Here is a 19,558-nt window from a genome sequence, read left to right on the forward strand (position 1 = left end):
ATTGATAAGGTGAGAAAATATTTCCTTGGAGAAAAGTTAATAGGATATGGCCCACCCTTTTTCATCTTCAGCATCCTGGTAGATGGCAGCACATTTTTATCAAGAGTGTCCTCGTACATTTCTCCATTCACCCTTCCTCAAATCATTTGAAGTCTTCTAGTACCATATGCTAAAAAAAGCTCCACTCCATGATGTTCCCACCACAAACATCCCTGTAGCTATGTAAAATACATATTTATTATTTGTTGGTATTCTCATCCCGACACCTTTTTTCTTGTAATTTCCAATAATGCAACTTTAACATCCTGATTTCTCAAGGTATAGATGAAAGGGTTCAGCATTGGAGTCACAACACTGTAAAACAAGGTGGCCATTTTGTCCTGATTGGTCACATGACTGTCTCTTGGCCTTATGTACATAAATATGATTGTCCCATAGAACAGAGTTACCACTGTAATGTGTGAAGCACACGTAGAGAAAGCCTTCTTTCGTCCCACTGATGTACTGATTTTTAGTATACTGGAGATAATGTAGCCATAGGTAATGAGAATGAGGAAACATGGGAGCATAACTACGAATATGGCACAAAGGAAAATTACCATTTTATTAAGTGAGACATCTGTACATGCCAGCTCCAGTACAGCGGGCACTTCACAGAAAAAATGATTGATATTTGGACCACAAAAAGACAATCTCAGTGTAAGGACTGTGTGTATTAATGAGTTTACCAGACCCCCAATCCAAGAGCCACTAGCCATCTTAATGCACAAGGCCGGATGCATTGTAGTAGTGTAGTGTAATGGACTGCATATAGCCACATAACGATCATAAGCCATTGCTAACAAGAGATAACACTCTGTACTTCCTAAACAGAGATGGATAAAGAGTTGGGTGAAACAACCAACAAACGAAATGCCTCTCTTGGCAGACAGAAAGTTTATGAGCATTTTGGGGACTGTGCTTGAGGTGAACGAGATGTCCAGAAAGGACAAATTACTCAAAAATACGTACATTGGGGTGTGTAGTTGGGGGCTTATCCTGCTAATAAAAATAATAAGAACATTACCAGTAAGTGATGCCAGGTAGCAAATAAAAAATATCACAAATAAAATAATCTGGATGTCTTGACGGCCAGTGAGCCCCATGAGAATGAATTCATGAACACTTGTGAAGTTCCGTTTATTCATCATTATGAAGATGGCCTGGAGAGAAAATGATAAAGTTATAAGGATGCAATTTAGGAATAGAGGTAAACTGTGTATGAGTAAACAGATCATTTCTTAGCATGACTTCACCAATGATCCCTCAAGTTACACTGTGCACCTGTCAGCTTCTCTTCTTTTCAGTTATATACCTACAGTGGGACAAAAGTAAAAATAAATTAATGATTAAAATAACATCTGTAAAACTAAATAATAATAATTAACTAATAGGACGTTAGCTATTCAGAAAGCTTGCCAATTACTGTTTTTTTTCGGACAGTAAGATGATCCAGACTATAAGATGCACCTAGGTTTAAATAGACTCAGAGATGAATCTTCTTGCCCTTTTTTTTTTTTTTTGTTTACCTACCCGGGGCTTCCTCCAGCCCCATAAGCATAGATGTTGCACAGCACTGCCCTGCTGCGATTTCCCATTAAGTCGCCGTCAACTCCCGGGACGTGGCTCAGTCTGACTGAGTGATGTCAGCCAGGGCCTTCTGCGCTTGTGCAGACGGTCCACGCATGTGCAGAAGGTCCGCCGCTGATGTCACTGAGCCGCTTACCCGGGGCTCACCGTGAAAAATACGGTAGCACCTGCATTTACTCATTTTCAAAGTACTGTAAGGCAGGTATTAGAGTTTTATAGGCTATTCTGCTGAAGAAAGGCGAGTTATTACTATTATGCCCGCTCCCACCACCACTGCAGCACCTACCTATCTAAGATATACTGCAGCACCTACCTACCTAACCTATACTGCAGCACCTACCTACCTAACCTATACTGCAGCACCTACCTACCTAATCTATACTGCAGTACCTACCTACCTACCTAACCTATACTGCAGCACCTGCCTATCTAATCTATACTGCAGCACCTACCTACGTACCGAATCTATACTGCAGCACCTACCTACCTACCTAACCTATACTGCAGCACCTACCTACCTACCTAACCTATACTGCAGCACCTACCTATCTAAGCTATACTGCAGCACCTACCTATCTAAGCTATACTGCAGCACCTACCTACCTAATCTATACTGCAGCACCTACCTACCTAACCTATACTGCAGCACCTACCTACCTACCTAATCTATACTGCAGCACCTACCTACCTACCTAATCTATACTGCAGCACCTACCTACCTACCTAATCTATACTGCAGGCACCTACCTACCTAATCTATACTGCAGCACCTACCTACCTAACCTATACTGCAGCACCTACCTACCTAACCTATACTGCAGCACCTACCTACCTCACCTATACAGCAGCACCTACCTACCTACCTCACCTATACTGCAGCACCTACCTACCTACCTAATCTATACTGCAGCACCTACCTACCTAATCTATACTGCAGCACCTACCTACCTACCTAATCTATACTGTAGCACCTACCTACCTAACCTATACTGCATCACCTACCTACCTACCTAATCTATACTGCAGCACCTACTTACCTAACCTATACTGCAGCACCTACCTACCTACCTAATCTATACTGCAGCACCTTTTAGCTAGGTCACAGCAGCGCGTACTGGTGGATTAATCCTCAGAGGATAATGGTGCAAGCCTAAAACAGCAAGGAAACATAAACGCACATAGCGGGTAAACCTTCACTACTTGTACACCCAGTGTTGATACCACACTTTGTGCGAATGGACTGAACCTCCACCTCATGCAGGACAGGGGTCACACTCCCCCCTTCATTCCCCTGCTCACCAGATAACTTCCTGATTCGGGCATATCAAGGAATACCATTAATGTAGTTTCGCCGGTAGAACTAGAAAAAACATAGAGAGCCGCCTCTCATAGCATAAAACCTTTTTTAATATGGCTAAAAGCCCCACATAAAAGATGCGTACCAGATTAAAAGCATAACGAGCATATCTCACATATCCTGATGGATGTCAGCCGGATTCCTCGCCGCAGCGCCGGAGACCTCCGTCTATGTGTTGTACCAGGAAGCGTGCGTGTCCAAGGCTCCGCCCTACGCGTTTCGTCACTAAGGGGCGTGACTCATCAGGGGCAATGGACACGCTCGCACGCTCTGTCCTTACATATGCGAGTGCCCGCCCAGAATTCCTCCCACCTCTGCAGGCCCCTATCACAGGTGTACATCTATGCGGCCAGCCAGCAGTGAGGCGGTGACTCCGGCAGGCAACCCCTGCATACCAATCCTAAACTTTACAACTAAAAAATATTAATAACAAGATTTACATAAACATGACAACAAGCCCTCCCTAAAAGGTTCTACACAGCGGCGCCTGATCTTATCAAGCATATTGCTTTACAGTATCCTATATAAGTGTTTCCAAATTAGCATTCAGCGATGCCCTATAACCTACTCAATCTTCACCAATACCCTGCCACCCTCTCACACAGTTTACAAAACAGTCCCATTCCAGTCCTCTATTAGGAGGACACAGTGTTTCATTAGGCAATAAACGTTAGTGAATTCACAACCCCATCCATCGCCAACATTTCCCCCCTCCCCTTCCCCCCAGTAACCTCAAGGTACAAATAAAGACCTCCAATCTTTGTGTTTTGCAGTATTAATAAACATTACTTCACATAGTTCCCCACTCCCATATATTATAATATAAGTTCCATGAACACCATGTGTCAGTGTTTCTTTCAGCATCACCTCCACCCCCTATTTACTCTCCCACTCCCCTCGAAGAAGAAGCACTGGCCAATACCATTATGGATGTAAGAGGCATGGATAGAAGGGGACTGGTGGCTGGAAAGCCACCAACCCCTCCCACAAATAATGAGTTATCTTTCATCAGTGACTACAGTTTACAGTTTAAAAAAGTGGAGAAGATTGTTAAGAGAAATTGGTCCATTTTGACCAGTGACCCTGTCCTAGTCCGCGTAGGCCGGAGCCTTGGACACGCACGCTTCCTGGTACAACACATAGACGGAGGTCTCCGGCGCTGCGGCGAGGAATCCGGCTGACATCCATCAGGATATGTGAGATATGCTCGTTATGCTTTTAATCTGGTACGCATCTTTTATGTGGGGCTTTTAGCCATATTAAAAAAGGTTTTATGCTATGAGAGGCGGCTCTCTATGTTTTTTCTAGTTCTACCGGCGAAACTACATTAATGGTATTCCTTGATATGCCCGAATCAGGAAGTTATCTGGTGAGCAGGGGAATGAAGGGGGGAGTGTGACCCCTGTCCTGCATGAGGTGGAGGTTCAGTCCATTCGCACAAAGTGTGGTATCAACACTGGGTGTACAAGTAGTGAAGGTTTACCCGCTATGTGCGTTTATGTTTCCTTGCTGTTTTAGGCTTGCACCATTATCCTCTGAGGATTAATCCACCAGTACGCGCTGCTGTGACCTAGCTAAAATCTTTAGAGGAGAAGGAATCTCTTTTGCCTTTTAAACAGTTAGCAGCTGACTGGACTTGCAAGGTGCTGGAGTGGTAAACGCTGTATCACTGTTTGTATACTGCAGCACCTACCTACCTACCTACCTAACCTATACTGCAGTACCTACCTACCTACCTAACCTATACTGCAGCACCTACCTACCTAATCTATACTGCAGCACCTACCTAATCTATACTGCAGCACCTACCTAATCTATACTGCAGCACCTACCTGCCTAATCTATACTGCAGCACCTACCTACCTAACCTATACTGCAGCACCTACCTACCTACCTAACCTATACTGCAGCACCTACCTATCTAAGCTATACTGCAGCACCTACCTACCTAATCTATACTGCAGCACCTACCTACCTAATCTATACTGCATCACCTACCTATCTAAGCTATACTGCAGCACCTACCTACCTAATCTAGACTGCAGCACCTTCCTACCTAATCTAGACTGCAGCACCTACCTACCTAATCTAGACTGCAGCACCTACCTACCTACCTACCTAACCTATACTTCAGCACCTACCTACCTAACCTATACTGCAGCACCTACCTACCTAATCTATACTGCATCTCCTACCTACCTACCTAACCTATACTGCAGCACCTACCTACCTAACCTATACTGCAGCACCTACCTACCTAACCTACACTGCAGCACCTACCTACCTAACCTATACTGCAGCACCTACCTACCTAATCTAGACTGCAGCACCTACCTACCTACCTACCTAACCTATACTGCATCACCTACCTACCTACCTAATCTAGACTGCAGCACCTACCTACCTAATCTATACTGCAGCACCTACCTACCTAATCTATACTGCAGCACCTACCTACCTAACCTATACTGCAGCACCTACCTACCTAACCTATACTGCAGCACCTACCTACCTCACCTATACTGCAACACCTACCTACCCTATACTGTAGCACCTACCTAATCTATACTGCAGCACCTACCTACCTAACCTATACTGCATCACCTACCTACCAACCTAATCTATACTGCAGCACCTACCTACCTACCTTCCTAATCTATACTGCAGCACCTACATACCTAACCTATACTGCAGCACCTACCTACCTACCTAACCTATACTGCAGTACCTACCTACCTAACCTATACTGCAGCAACTACCTATCTAAGCTATACTGCAGCACCTACCTACCTAATCTAGACTGCAGCACCTACCTAATCTATACTGCAGCACCTACCTACCTAATCTATACTGCAGCACCTACCTACCTACCTAATCTATACTGCAGCACCTACCTACCTAACCTATACTGCAGCACCTACCTACCTACCTAACCTATACTGCAGCAACTACCTACCTAATCTAGACTGCAGCACCTACCTAACTAATCTATACTGCAGCACCTACCTACCTAACCTATACTGCATCACCTACCTACCTACCTAATCTAGACTGCAGCACCTACCTATCTAATCTATACTGCAGCACCTACCTACCTAATCTATACTGCAGCACCTACCTACCTACCTAATCTATACTGCAGCACCTACCTACCTAACCTATACTGCAGCACCTACCTACCTACCTAACCTATACTGCAGCACCTACCTACCTAATCTAGACTGCAGCACCTACCTACCTAATCTATACTGCAGCACCTACCTACCTAACCTATACTGCATCATCTACCTACCTACCTAATCTAGACTGCAGCACCTACCTACCTAATCTATACTGCAGCACCTACCTACCTAATCTATACTGCAGCACCTACCTACCTAACCTATACAGCAGCACCTACCTACCTCACCTATACTGCAGCACCTACCTACTTACCTAACCTATACTGCAGCACCTACCTACCTAACCTATACTGCAGCACCTACCTGCCTAACCTATACTGCAGCACCTACCTATCTAAGCTATACTGCAGTACCTACCTACCTAATCTATACTGCAGCACCTACCTACCTACCTAATCTATACTACAGCACCTACCTACTTAACCTATACTGCAGCACCTACCTACCTACATGCCTACCTAATCTATACCTGCCGACCTATTCTATACTGCAGCACCTACCTACCTAATCTATACTGCAGCACCTACCTACCTAATCTATACTGCAGCACCTACCTAACCTATACTGGCACCTACCTATCTGAGCTGTACAGCAGTCACCTACCTATCTAACATGTACAGCAGTCACTTACCTACCTAACCTATACTGCAGTCACCTACCTATCTAACCTATACTAGCACCTACCTATCTAATCTATACAGCAGTCACCTACCTACCTAAACTATACTGCAGTCACCTACCTACCTAAACTATACTGCAATCACCTACCTACCTAAACTATACTGCAGTCACCTACCTACCTAAACTATACTGCAGTCACCTACCTATCTAACCTATACTGCAGTCACTTACCTACCTTACCTATGCAGCAGACACCAACCTATCTAACCTATACTGGGGGCACCTACGTAGCTAACCTATACTGGGGGCACCTATACCTGGCTCTACGGTGGGGGGGGGGGGCGATTTTTACACCCTCGCCCTGGGTGAAATTTAGCCTAGAAAATGCCCTGCCCAACTATCTATAAATGTTTATTTAATAGGCGTCTTGTTGCATATGATAGGTAGCCAATCTGTACACACACACACACACACACACACACGCGCACACACACGTACACACACGTACACACGTACACACACACGTACACACACACACACACACACACACACACACACACACACACACACACACACACACACACGTACACACACACGTACACACACACATGTACACACACACACGTACACACACATGTACACACACACGTACACACACACACACGTACACACACACACACACACACACACGTACACACGTTATTTGCAAGTAAGATATCCAACCACTTTCTGTTATAGCCATAGGGGATCATCAGGACATGGAGGGGACATTATTCCAGTGAAGCTGCAGACACCGCTTCTTATAAAGATCTTCACTGTGGGTGACATTTTACAGATAAGCTGCTCTGGTTTCTCCTGGACAGTCCCTTCTATTCTATGGGGAGGGGAGAGAACGAGCAGGATGTGGTCTGCAGCTCACTATTGGCCAAGTCATAACTAACTTGTCAGACAGCTGAAGGGAAGGATGCTGACTTCAATGGACACCTGTACTCAAATTAGATGTACACCCAAAGTAAGTATGGATCATTTTGGCAATGAATATCTATCGTGTTTATAACTTTTTTTTTTTTCCATCCTGTCCTTACTCTGTTCAAAACTAAAACATATTTAACTAAAGTTTAACTTGTGTACACTTATATTTTATATTATACTGTGTTTCTGCTAAAATAAGACAATTGTTAAAGGACAAAACCTTTTCATATTCCCTCTAAACTGACAGAGTTGTACTGGTGATGTTCAGTTTCTACCTCAGTCTAGAATGGTATGTGGCTTACCTGGTAATGTGGTTGTTTGCAGGTGTGGATCTGAGACAAGACATCAGAGACCTCTTCTACTGTGTTTATGACTACTTATAAGTCTTTCATAGTCCCTGATGATTCTGTCTATTCTTTTGTAGTAGTTGAACTTTGTTTCCTTGGAGTATTCTAACTCAAAACACAAATTGGAAGATGAAACTTTGTGTCCATGAAATTCTCTACTACTTTTGCATTTGTATTCTTACTTTGAAAATGTTTAAACTAAAGTACCTACAATGGTGTTTGAAAGATTGTGAACCTTTAAAATCTTTTATATTTTTATATGAATGCCAAATAAAACATCATCTGATTTTCAAACGAGACCAAAAGTAGATGATGAAAACCTAGTTAAATAAATGAAACAAAAATATATTTGGTCATGCACTGAAGAAAAGCATCAGTGGGACTTACTGGTAACAGTGTTTCTGGGCATCATATGGGACACCATAGGAGATTCTGCCTTCTCCTGGGGAAACACTGAATAAAGAACATTATAACAGCCCACTCTATTGTCAGTTCTTCAAAAAAGTAACCATAGGGTAAAATACAAAGACAAGAGGGCGACCAATCACTAAAATGCCTGAAAAGGTGGCCTGAAACAAATCCTCTGCCTACAAATGATGCACCACAGAGAAGTGCACAAGATAGGGAAGGGTATAGATGATGTCCCATATGATGTCCAGTAATGCAGTTACTGGTAAGTCTTGACTGGTGCTTTTCTCAAGCCATCAAAGGCTTACAATCTAAGGGGAGGAAAGATGGACACACTAGGTTGGGCAGTAGGATAAATATTCAGTAGAGAGTTACTGTGTGGTATCATAGACTGTTAGAAGATGTCTGTGTCCTGCATATATATGGGCAGCACGGTGGCGTAGTGGTTAGTGCTCTCGCCTTGCAGCGCTGGGTCCCTGGTTCGAATCCCAGCCAGGGCACTATCTGCAAAGAGTTTGTATGTTCTCTCCGTGTCTGTGTGGGTTTCCTCCGGGCACTCCGGTTTCCTCACATATTCCAAAAACATACAGATAAGTTAATTGGCTCCCCCTAAAACTGGCCCTAGACTACAGTACTTACAATACATAATATAGACATGTGGCAATGGTAGGGATTAGATTGTGAGCTCCTTTGAGGGACAGTTAGTGACAAGATATATATATACACTGTACAGCGATGCGTAATATGTCAGCGCTATATAAATACTAAATAATAATAAAAAAATAATAATAATATCTCGTACTTCATTACTCCCTTAAGAATATTTAATCTCTCTGCAGCAATAATATTATCAGTACAAGACTGACAAAGTATCGTTGGGTGATCTGGGGCCATTTTAACATTGCACTGTGGACACTTTTGTTGAGTAAGCCCTCTGCTTTAGGATCGTTTTTTACCTGTATGCACAAAAAGATGAAAAAACATCACTTAACACTATACACCTCAGAGTAGATATGGCATGAAAAATCATCAGGAACCATAATCTCACCATTCCAAAAGTTACAGGAGCCTGATAACTGCCTTTCTTATTCACAGAATTAACAGTTGCAGCAGCTTCCATGTTGCGCAGCGATGAGGGATGACCAGGAACGCCGCTCACCACCTTTGAAGCTGCCAGTCACACCCCCTACTGTGTGTTCTGTGCAGCTGAGTGATGTCAACCTGCTCTGTCCAATCCACGGCTGCTTTTTTTAACTTGGAAGATTCAAGAGCCGTGTGCACCAGCCGGCTTAGCTTGGCTCCAGCTCTTACCTGGATGTCTGCTCACCCCACTGCTTCCAAGCACGTGAACAGACACGAACATCCTGGGTAAGTTTGGCACCAGCCTGCACCACAGACTACCATGCTCCCTCCTGCCACATATGCATAAGGTAGAGGCGAACAGGAAGTGAAGAGGAAAAGGAAAGAGTTCAATGAGCCAATAATTTCATGTCCCTAAATGCCCGGGGTCTAAATATTCCCCCCAAAAAATAGGTCAATTTTACTACAGGACCTCTATAGAACACAAACCTATATAGCTTTTAAGAAACCTCATGCCCTAGACTTGCTAATAGAAGGTATCCTCAAGCCTTTTGCAGTAGCCTGAGGGCTACTAAAAAGAAAGGAGTAGCTTTTTTTTATGGTCTAAAAAAGTGATTATGTGGGACCTTAAGACCTATGTAGACCTAAACAACAAGTTCCTTCTATTAAACAGCTGGTTTAATTCCTACAAACTTAGTCTGGGGGTGGTGTACGTCCTCAATGTTGGACAAGTTACCCCCGGGACTGATTTAGAATAAGACCTGGCAAGTAATTATAACTTTACAGGTGGAGTGGATCCTTTTAATTTGTATTATAGGCTGGATATCCGTTTTTAAAAATGACAGGGAAATGGAGCATATGGATAACATGATGCAGCATAGAAGGTCCTTGGCAAGATATATTATGGGAGAGCTTACTGCTGAGGGAAAAACTTAAAGCGTTTTTGTTTACAAGAGCCAGGTATATTGTTCAGAGATGTCAAATGTTACTCTATGAATATGGAAATAATGGTGGGAGGCTATTAGTCAGGGCACTTAAATCTCAACGTGTCAAATTCCATATGTATATTAACGTTCTCATAAACAATATAGGAACAAGTCTTTGGCCAGTATATCTAGAGATTTTTACAGTAAATCCCCAGATACTGACTTTGACTTTAGCCTTGAATGCTACAGGTGGATTAGATCAACCCTGGATCTGCAGATCAGATCCACCAGGATGGATCTTCAGATCTGCAGATGATTGTCAGATATGCAGATGAATGTCTGTTAAACAAGGTGTGTATGAGGATCTGCAGATATCATAGACTATGAATGCATTTTGCAGGAACGGATCTTTTTCAGGAACAGATCTTTTGCAGATACTGATCTGTTGCATGTGTACAGCATCTTTGTGTGCAGCATCTTGCAAAGATTTCTGTCTGATGGGGAGTTCAGCTCCATAGAATAGACTGTGTAGGTATGGCTCTCATACTACATGGAAGGGGGTAAAATTGGTCTGTGATCTTGTTTTTTCCAAAGACTTTTATCACAAGTGTGTATGTAGCCTTATAGGCCAATCTCATTGCTGAACGTAGATCAAGTGGGATTTACCACCCAAAGGGAAGCCCAAGATAATACTATCAGGACACACGCCAAAACAGCTCCATCCCCTGTCATGTGCCTCTCAACTGATGCCGAGAAGGCATTTGACAGCGTGGGCTGGAATATTATTAAAACTTTTCTCCAACATTTTGGACTGTGAGAAAACATGAGGCTCACAGACTGGCGATGTATAATTCCCCCCCACCCCCACCCCACCTTACCCCCATCCTGCTAGATTTAAAGTGAACCCGAAGTGTAAAATAAACTGATAAGATAAACAATTGTATTAATTCTCCTACACCTAAAACAACACTTATAGATATCCCATGGTTTTAGTTTATATTTAACCATTTCAAAAGTACATTGCATGTTTTATTGACCCTTTTACATATATAGTTACATAGTTATTTTGGTTGAAAAAAGACATACGTCCATCGAGTTCAACCAGTATAAAGTACAACACCAGCCTGCTCCCTCACATATCCCTGTTGATCCAGAGGAAGGCGAAAAAACCCTTACAAGGCATGGTCCAATTAGCCCCTAAAGGGAAAAATTCCTTCCCGACTCCAGATGGCAATCAGATAAAATCCCTGGATCAACATCATTAGGCATTACCTAGTAATGGTAGCCATGGATGTCTTTCAACGCAAGGAAAGCATCTAAGCCCCCTTTAAATGCAGGTATAGAGTTTGCCATAACGACTTCCTGTGGCAATGCATTCCACATCTTAATCACTCTAACTGTAAAGAACCCTTTCCTAAATAAATGGCTAAAACGTTTTTCCTCCATGCGCAGATCATGTCCTCTAGTCCTTTGAGAAGGCCTAGGGACAAAAAGCTCATCCGCCAAGCTATTATATTGCCCTCTGATGTACTTATACATGTTAATTAGATCCCCTCTAAGGCGTCTTTTCTCTAGACTAAATAAACCCAGTTTATCTAACCTTTCTTGATAAGTGAGAACTTCCATCCCACGTATCAATTTTGTTGCTCGTCTCTGCACCTGCTCTAAAACTGCAATATCTTTTTTTGTAATGTGGTGCCCAGAACTGAATTCCATATTCCAGATGTGGCCTAACTAGAGAGTTAAACAGGGGCAATATTATGCTAGCATCTTGAGTTTTTATTTCCCTTTTAATGCATCCCAAAATTTTGTTAGCTTTAGCTGCAGCTGCTTGGCATTGAGTACGATTATTTAACTTGTTGTCAATGAGTACTCCTAAGTCCTTCTCCAAGTTTGATGTCCCCAACTGTATCCCATTTATTTTGTATGGTGCTAGTCCATTAGTACGTCCAAAATGCATGACTTTACATTTGTCAACGTTGAATTTCATCTGCCATGTATGTGCCCATATAGCCATCCTATCCAGATCCTGTTGCAATATGACACTATCTTCCTGAGAGTTGATGATTCTGCACAATTTTGTATCCTCTGCAAAAATAGCAACATTGCTCACTACTGCATCTACTAGGTCATTAATAAATAAATTGAAGAGCACTGGACCCAGAACAGACCCCTGTGGGACCCCACTGCTAACAGTCTCCCATTTTGAGTACGATCCATTGACCACAACTCTTTGTTTTCTGTCCATTAGCCAGTTCCCTATCCATGAACACAGACTCTTCCCCAGTCCTTGCATCCTCAACTTTTGCACCAGACTTTTGTGGGGAACAGTGTCGAAGGCCTTTGCAAAGTCCAAGTATATCACATCTACAGCATTCCCAATATCCATATTAGCATTCACTACCTCATAAAAGCTGAGCATGTTAGTCAAACAGGACCTGTCTTTAGTAAACCCATGTTGATGCTGAGAAATAAGATTATTTTCTACTATGAAGTCATGTATATTATCTCTTAGTAACCCCTCAAATAGTTTGCATACAACTGATGTTAAGCTTACAGGTCTATAATTTCCTGGATCTGATTTTTTGCCCTTCTTAAATAATGGGAAAACGTGGGCTGTACGCCAATCCACTGGGACTCTGCCAGTTGCAAGAGAGTCACAAAAGATAAGATAAAGGGGTTTAGCTATAACTGAACTTAATTCCCTTAGGACCCGAGGATGCATGCCATCCGGGCCAGGTGCCTTGTCTATTTTTAATTTATTCAGTCTTGCCTTCACTTCTTCCTGCGTTAAGTATTTAATATTACAGTTAGAAGATTGAGACTGTTCCGCCTCTGTAGTTTGCAACAGTGCTGTTTCCTTTGTGAAGACAGAAGCAAAGAAAGCATTTAATAACTCTGCCTCACCTTGGTCATCCACCATTGAGTTCCCATCCTCATCCTTTAGGAGTCCTATACAGTCAACCTTTCTTTTTTTTAGAGTTAATGTACTTGTAAAACTTTTTTGGGTTAGATTTGATATCCTTAGCGATTTGTTTTTCAGCTTCAATCTTTGCCTGCCTAATTTATTTTTTACAATTTTTATTGCACTCCTTATAATTGCTTAGTGCAGCCTCGGTCCCCTCCTGTTTTAGGCATTCTTTTTCCTCTTCATTTTATCTTTAACCTTTCTAACCCTGCTTAATGGCAGTTTATTAAGAGTCCTAGAGATAAAATACATGAACTATTGACCTTTTCTCTCTCCCCCATACCCCCCCCCCCCCCCCCCCCCCAGGGCCTTAAGTTAAGTTTTATTCTGCCAGGAAAATGTGGCAGAACAGTCCTATTTTTTCCTCCCTAATATCCGCCCATTTACACAATCCAAAACGCTTGTTCAGCACCTTCTACTCCGTTCTCCATCCTCCTCCTCCTTCATCTTGCTTATCAGCTGAAGAATTTGCAACATATTTCATTGAGAAAATCAGAAGTGAATTCTCCATGCAGCCCTCAAATCCCACCTCCACACCTCTCATTGACTGTTCTCTAACTGCCTTCTCTCCACTCTCTGAACACTCTCTCTCCTCTATAATATCCAAAGCTAATCTAACCACTTGTTCTTTGGATCCTATTCCCTCCAATTTCATTCCACAGCTATCCTCATCTCTCATGCCTGCACTAACATCGCTATTTAACCTGTCCCTCACCACTGGCATCTTATTGCCACTCATAAAGGCTGTTGTTACACCACTACTTAAAAAACCATCTCTAGATCCTACCACACTCGCCAACTACCGCCCAGTGTCACTTCTCCCATTTGCATCCAAACGAATTGAACGCCATATACATGCAGAATTAAGCCATTATTTATCAGCTAACTGCCTACTTGATCAGTTCCAGTCTGGATTTCGCTCTAACCACTCCACGGAAACGGCCCTTACCAAAGTGGCCAATGACCTTCTTACAGCTAAATCCAAAGGTCAATTTTCCATACTCATCCTTCTTGATCTGTCATCAGCATTCGATACGGTCGACCACGCCTTACTCTTACAAATACTTTCAAATGTAGGAATAAAGGGCCTCGCTCTCACATGGTTAACTTCCTACCTCTTTGGAAGGTCCTTCGCAGTCTCCTACTCAGATCAGATCTCTTCTCCTCATGCTTTGTCTGTCTGGGTTCCTCAAGGCTCTGTCCTTGGTCCCCTCCTCTTTTCCATCTACATGCATGGTCTTGGTAACTTAATCAACTCATTCTGGTCATCTCTCTGCCTAAGTAACTATAAATGTTAACACTCCCATAACTTCCGTTCCCAAAGCACGGTGCTTGGGGGTAATATTCGACTCATCTCTCTCTTTTATTCCTCATCTTAACTCCATAACCAGCTCCTGCAATCTCCAACTCAAAAATATATCTCGCATCCATCCCTTTCTCACTCAAGACACAACTATAATGTTAATACATGCTCTCATAATTTCTCGTCTGGAATACTGCAACATACTACTTTGTGGGCTACCTTCTAACAGACTGGCCCCTCTCCAGTCAGTACTGAACTCAGCTGCTGGTCTCCTTCATCTTTCTTCTCGATCTTCCTCTGCTGACCCTCTCTGTCAAGCTCTTCACTGGCTGCCAATTAACCAGAGGATCCAGTTCAAATTCCTAACCCTAATCTACAAAGCTCTCCACAATCTCTCTCCCCAGTACATATCATCACTAATTTCCAGATACAAACCCAATCCCAATCTCAGATCTGCACACGAACTTCTGTTGTCCTCCTCTAGAATCACTTCCTCACATTCACGCTTAAAAGATTTTGCATGCGCTTCACCCCTTCTCTGGAAAGCCCTCCCACAACACATCCGTCACTCGTCAACCTTTGTTACCTTTTAACGCTCTCTAAAAATGAATTTGTTTCGGCAAGCATATCTTAGGCCACTTTGTCCTAAGACCAAATTGCACTCCTACTAGGTATCCTAATTTAAAAACACTGCCTTTATATATTTTATCATATACTACCCCTCCTCTTGTTCCCCCCCCCCCATTCCCTTTAGATTGTAAGCTCGCAAGGGCAGGGGTCTCTCCCCCTTTTGTGTCTTGGAAATCCTTATACATTTTATGCATCATGTTACTTTTATCACTGTCATTACCACTTCTGTATTTTGTATTCTGTATGTTGTATCATTTTTTGTATTTTATCACTAATTATGTATCTTGTATATTAGTGTACACCATTGTCTGTATTATTATGTACCCCATGTTTGTTTCTTTCTTTGTACAGCGCCACGGAATATGTTGGCGCTTTATAAATCAATAATAATAATATTCCTGATAAGGTAATGCCAAAACAAAAGCTGTCACTTGCATGCCAGAAAATTAACGCTCTAAAGCAGCAAAATAAAATAAGAACAACTGTTTATTAATGTTTTGCACTATAGATACATATTTATCTCATCATATCACATGTCACATCAGGTACCCGTTAAGGTGAATGGAGTCCTTTTAGAACCCTTGACCATAGCCAATGGTACTCACCAGGGTTGTCCCCTCTCTCTGTTGATATTCACTCTAACATTGGAACCTTTGTTGAGACTGATCCAAAATAATAATATAGTGGGTTTGAAAGTTGGCGGAGCAGAGCATAAGGTCGCTGCCTATGGGGATGACGTATTGTTCTCTCACTATCCCTAGAGTAACCTTACCATGCTTGCTAACAGAATTTAAAATGTATGGGTCATTATCTCATTTCAACATAATTGCAGTTCACACTCATTATAATGCATTATGCATTGGGCCTAGTGTAAATCCAGTCTTATTGATTTGCCCTGATAGGGGTAGGATAACTTCTTAAATAATGAACTGAAAGATTTCAGCTGATGTATTGGTTTCCCGTGTCTTTTTTTGCGCCTCCCTTTCTTCATGTGCTCAATACTTATTCCCTGAGTCATTCCACCTTAATAAACTCAAACTGATTTATGGTGTAATTGATTTCTTTGTATGTATGGATTCTTGGGTTGTTACCAACATGTGGTGTTAATTTCATGTCAAACCCAGTATGGTATATATGCCTAGACAAATGTTGATGTGTTCCGTATTTATGTATCAAAATTAATAACTCAAAGTAGACCACCTGCAGTGGGGAAAATGCCTAAAATTCATAGTCATATGTTGGTATTTTCATTCTCACACCTTCTATTTTCTTCCCAACAATGCTGCTTTAACATCCTGGTTTCTCAAGGTATAGATGAAAGGGTTCAGCATTGGAGTCACAACAGTATAAAACAAGGTGGCCATTTTCTCCTGATTGGTCACATGACTGTGTCCTGGCCTCATGTACATAAATATGATTGTCCCATAGAACAGAGTTACCACTGTAATATGTGAAGCACACGTAGAGAAAGCCTTCTTTCGTCCCACTGATGTACTGATATTTAGTATACTGGAGATAATGTAGCCATAGGTAATGAGAATGAGGAAACCTGGAAGCATTACAACAAATATGGCACAGAAGAAAATAACAGTTTTATTGAGTGAGACATCTGTACATGCCAGCTCCAGTACAGCGGGCACCTCACATAAAAAATGATTAATGATATTTGGACCACAAAAAGGCAATTCTAGTGCAAATACTGTGTGTATTAATGCATTTACCAGACCCCCAATCCAAGAGCCAATTGCCATCTTAATGCACAAGACTGGATTCATCATAGTAATGTAGTGTAATGGACTGCATATAGCCACATAGCGATCATAAGCCATTGCTAACAAGAGATAACACTCTGTCCCTCCTAAACCAAGACTGATAAAGAGCTGGGTGAAGCAACCATTAAAGGAAATCCCTTTGTTGACAGATAGGAAATTTATGAGCATTTTGGGGACAATGCTTGAGGTGAACCAGATGTCCAGAAAGGACAAATTACTCAAGAATAAGTACATTGGAGTGTGTAGGTGGGGGTTTATCCAGCTAAGTAAAATAATAAGGATATTGCCAATAAGCGATGCCAGGTAGCAAATAAGAAATATCACAAATAAAATAATCTGGATGTCTTGACTGCTGGTGAGCCCCATGAAAATGAATTCATGAACTCTTGTGTAGTTCCATACAATCATCTTTATAGAGATAGCCTGAAAAGAAAACTGTATTGTTTTAAGGATATGACATTTCCATTTTTTTATTTTTAATATCCACATCGTGATGAGTATTTTTATTCAGGGTGGATTCTTCACATCTACGAGGAATTCACCATGCCAAATGTCTGCATTTTACCTGTGAGCCAGATGAACTAACAAACGGAAAGGAGGTACTGTAAATTGCTTCAGTAATGTTTGTTGAAATATGTGCACTGCAAATGGAAGGAACTGATTTTAACTTTCTGTGAACATGGAGGTGCACATAAAGCTTATGAGTGCACCGCAGATGTGATAATTTCTTAGCATAATTACACCCAACAACAATGATCCCTCAAGTTGGGACTGCACACCTGCCAGTTTGTGCTTGTCAGTTGTATATCTACTGTATAGGGGTGAACAAAGTAAAAGTAAGTAAAGATTAAAATTACAGCTGTAAAAGTAAAAGCAACAAGTTTTGAATCAGGATGATGCCATTTATTGGCTACCTTAAAAGAATTAGAGTAAGCTTTCAGCTGTGCAGCCTTTTTTAGACTTCAATTCTGTTTGCATACAAAATGTAGGAACAGACAGCTAAATACACGCAACATTAAAAGGGGATAGATAGTTTTTTTTGCAAGCATAAATACATGTCATTAAGATGCCTTGAATGAAACAGAACAATTAAAATGGGGTGAGAAGATGTTAGCTGATTTATGACTAATACATAAGACCCCTTGTTTACTCAATCCTCACAATTGGTTGCTTGCAAAAAATCTATGTATCCCCTTTTGATGTTGCATATAAGCAAACAGGATTGAAGTCTTAAGAAGGCTGCACAGCCAAATGCTTACTCTTATTCTTTTAAAAAGGACCTTAACTCTTACACAGGACAGAAGTAAAACATAGAGAAATGCACCCTGTATGTACCGTATATACTCGCAAGCAAGCCGAATTTTTTACCCCCAAAAAGTGGGCCAAAAGATGGGGGGTCAGCTTGCTTGCGAGTCATGTTGGTCCCCCCGCCGTAGGGAGAGCGGTTCCCATAGTAACGGCGAAACACATCGCCGCTACAGGAAGCCACTCTCTCTACGGCTTCCTCCGTCATCACACAGCAGCCGCCGTGGGGCGAGCGGCTGCAAATTATTTACATGGGCGAGCAGGAGACGGAGAGGGGAATAAAGGAAGCCGTCGGGTAAGCTAATAGCAGCGGCGGCCGTGGGGGTGGGGGGGGCACTACCTACCCATACTGGGGCGCTATACTGAGCACTATACTAGCTATACTGGGGCACTATACTAGCTATACTGAGCACTACCTACCCATACTGAGCACTATGCTAGCTATACTGGGCACTTTACTAGCTATACTGAGCACTACCTACCTATACTGAGCACTATACTAGCTATACTGGGCCACTATACTAGCTATACTGAGGCACTATACTAGCTATACTGAGCACTACCTACCTATACTGAGCACTATACCAGCTATACTGGGGCACTATACTAGCTATAAACTGGGCACTTTACTAGCTATACTGAGGCACTACCTACCCATACTAGGCACTATACTAGCTATACTGGGACACACTGGGGGATCACACGGCCAGCATTTCCTACCCCGACTTATATGAGGGTCAATCATTGTTTCCTGGTTTTTCAGGTAAAAGTTATGGGGTCGGCTTATATGCGGGTCGGCTTGCTTGCGAGTATATACGGTATTTAGAGAGTTTAGCCTGTTTGATTCCCCCTCATTTGTGTCTAATCACAAGTTGTAATCTGATCTCTCGCCTGTGTCACATGACTGCCTTTGGCAAATATGGTAGATAAGCCCATTTGAAACCACAGGCTGCTAACAGGGCCGGCCCGCTCATGAGGTGGGGTGAAACTTTTGCCTCAGGCGGCAAATTTCCAGGGGCGGCACCCGCCCGTCCGTGGGTGCGGGGAGCCGGCCCGCC

At 42.4% G+C, this 19,558-nt stretch overlaps 2 protein-coding genes across 2 annotated transcripts; both read right to left on the reverse strand.

Moving 5' to 3' along the window:
* Nucleotides 1-254: 254 nt before the first annotated feature.
* LOC137562245 (olfactory receptor 2G3-like) lies at nt 255-1,190 on the reverse strand. The gene has a single exon (XM_068273577.1). The coding sequence runs from the start codon at nt 1,188-1,190 to the stop codon at nt 255-257; it is 936 nt and encodes a 311-aa protein (XP_068129678.1).
* Nucleotides 1,191-16,685: 15,495 nt separating this feature from the next.
* Nucleotides 16,686-17,603, reverse strand: LOC137561231 (olfactory receptor 2G3-like). The gene has a single exon (XM_068272496.1). It carries the CDS (start codon nt 17,601-17,603, stop codon nt 16,686-16,688), a length of 918 nt encoding a protein of 305 aa, XP_068128597.1.
* Nucleotides 17,604-19,558: the final 1,955 nt, after the last annotated feature.

This window comes from Hyperolius riggenbachi, chromosome 3 (genome assembly GCF_040937935.1).
Source record: "Hyperolius riggenbachi isolate aHypRig1 chromosome 3, aHypRig1.pri, whole genome shotgun sequence".
Taxonomy (NCBI): Eukaryota; Metazoa; Chordata; class Amphibia; order Anura; family Hyperoliidae; genus Hyperolius; species Hyperolius riggenbachi.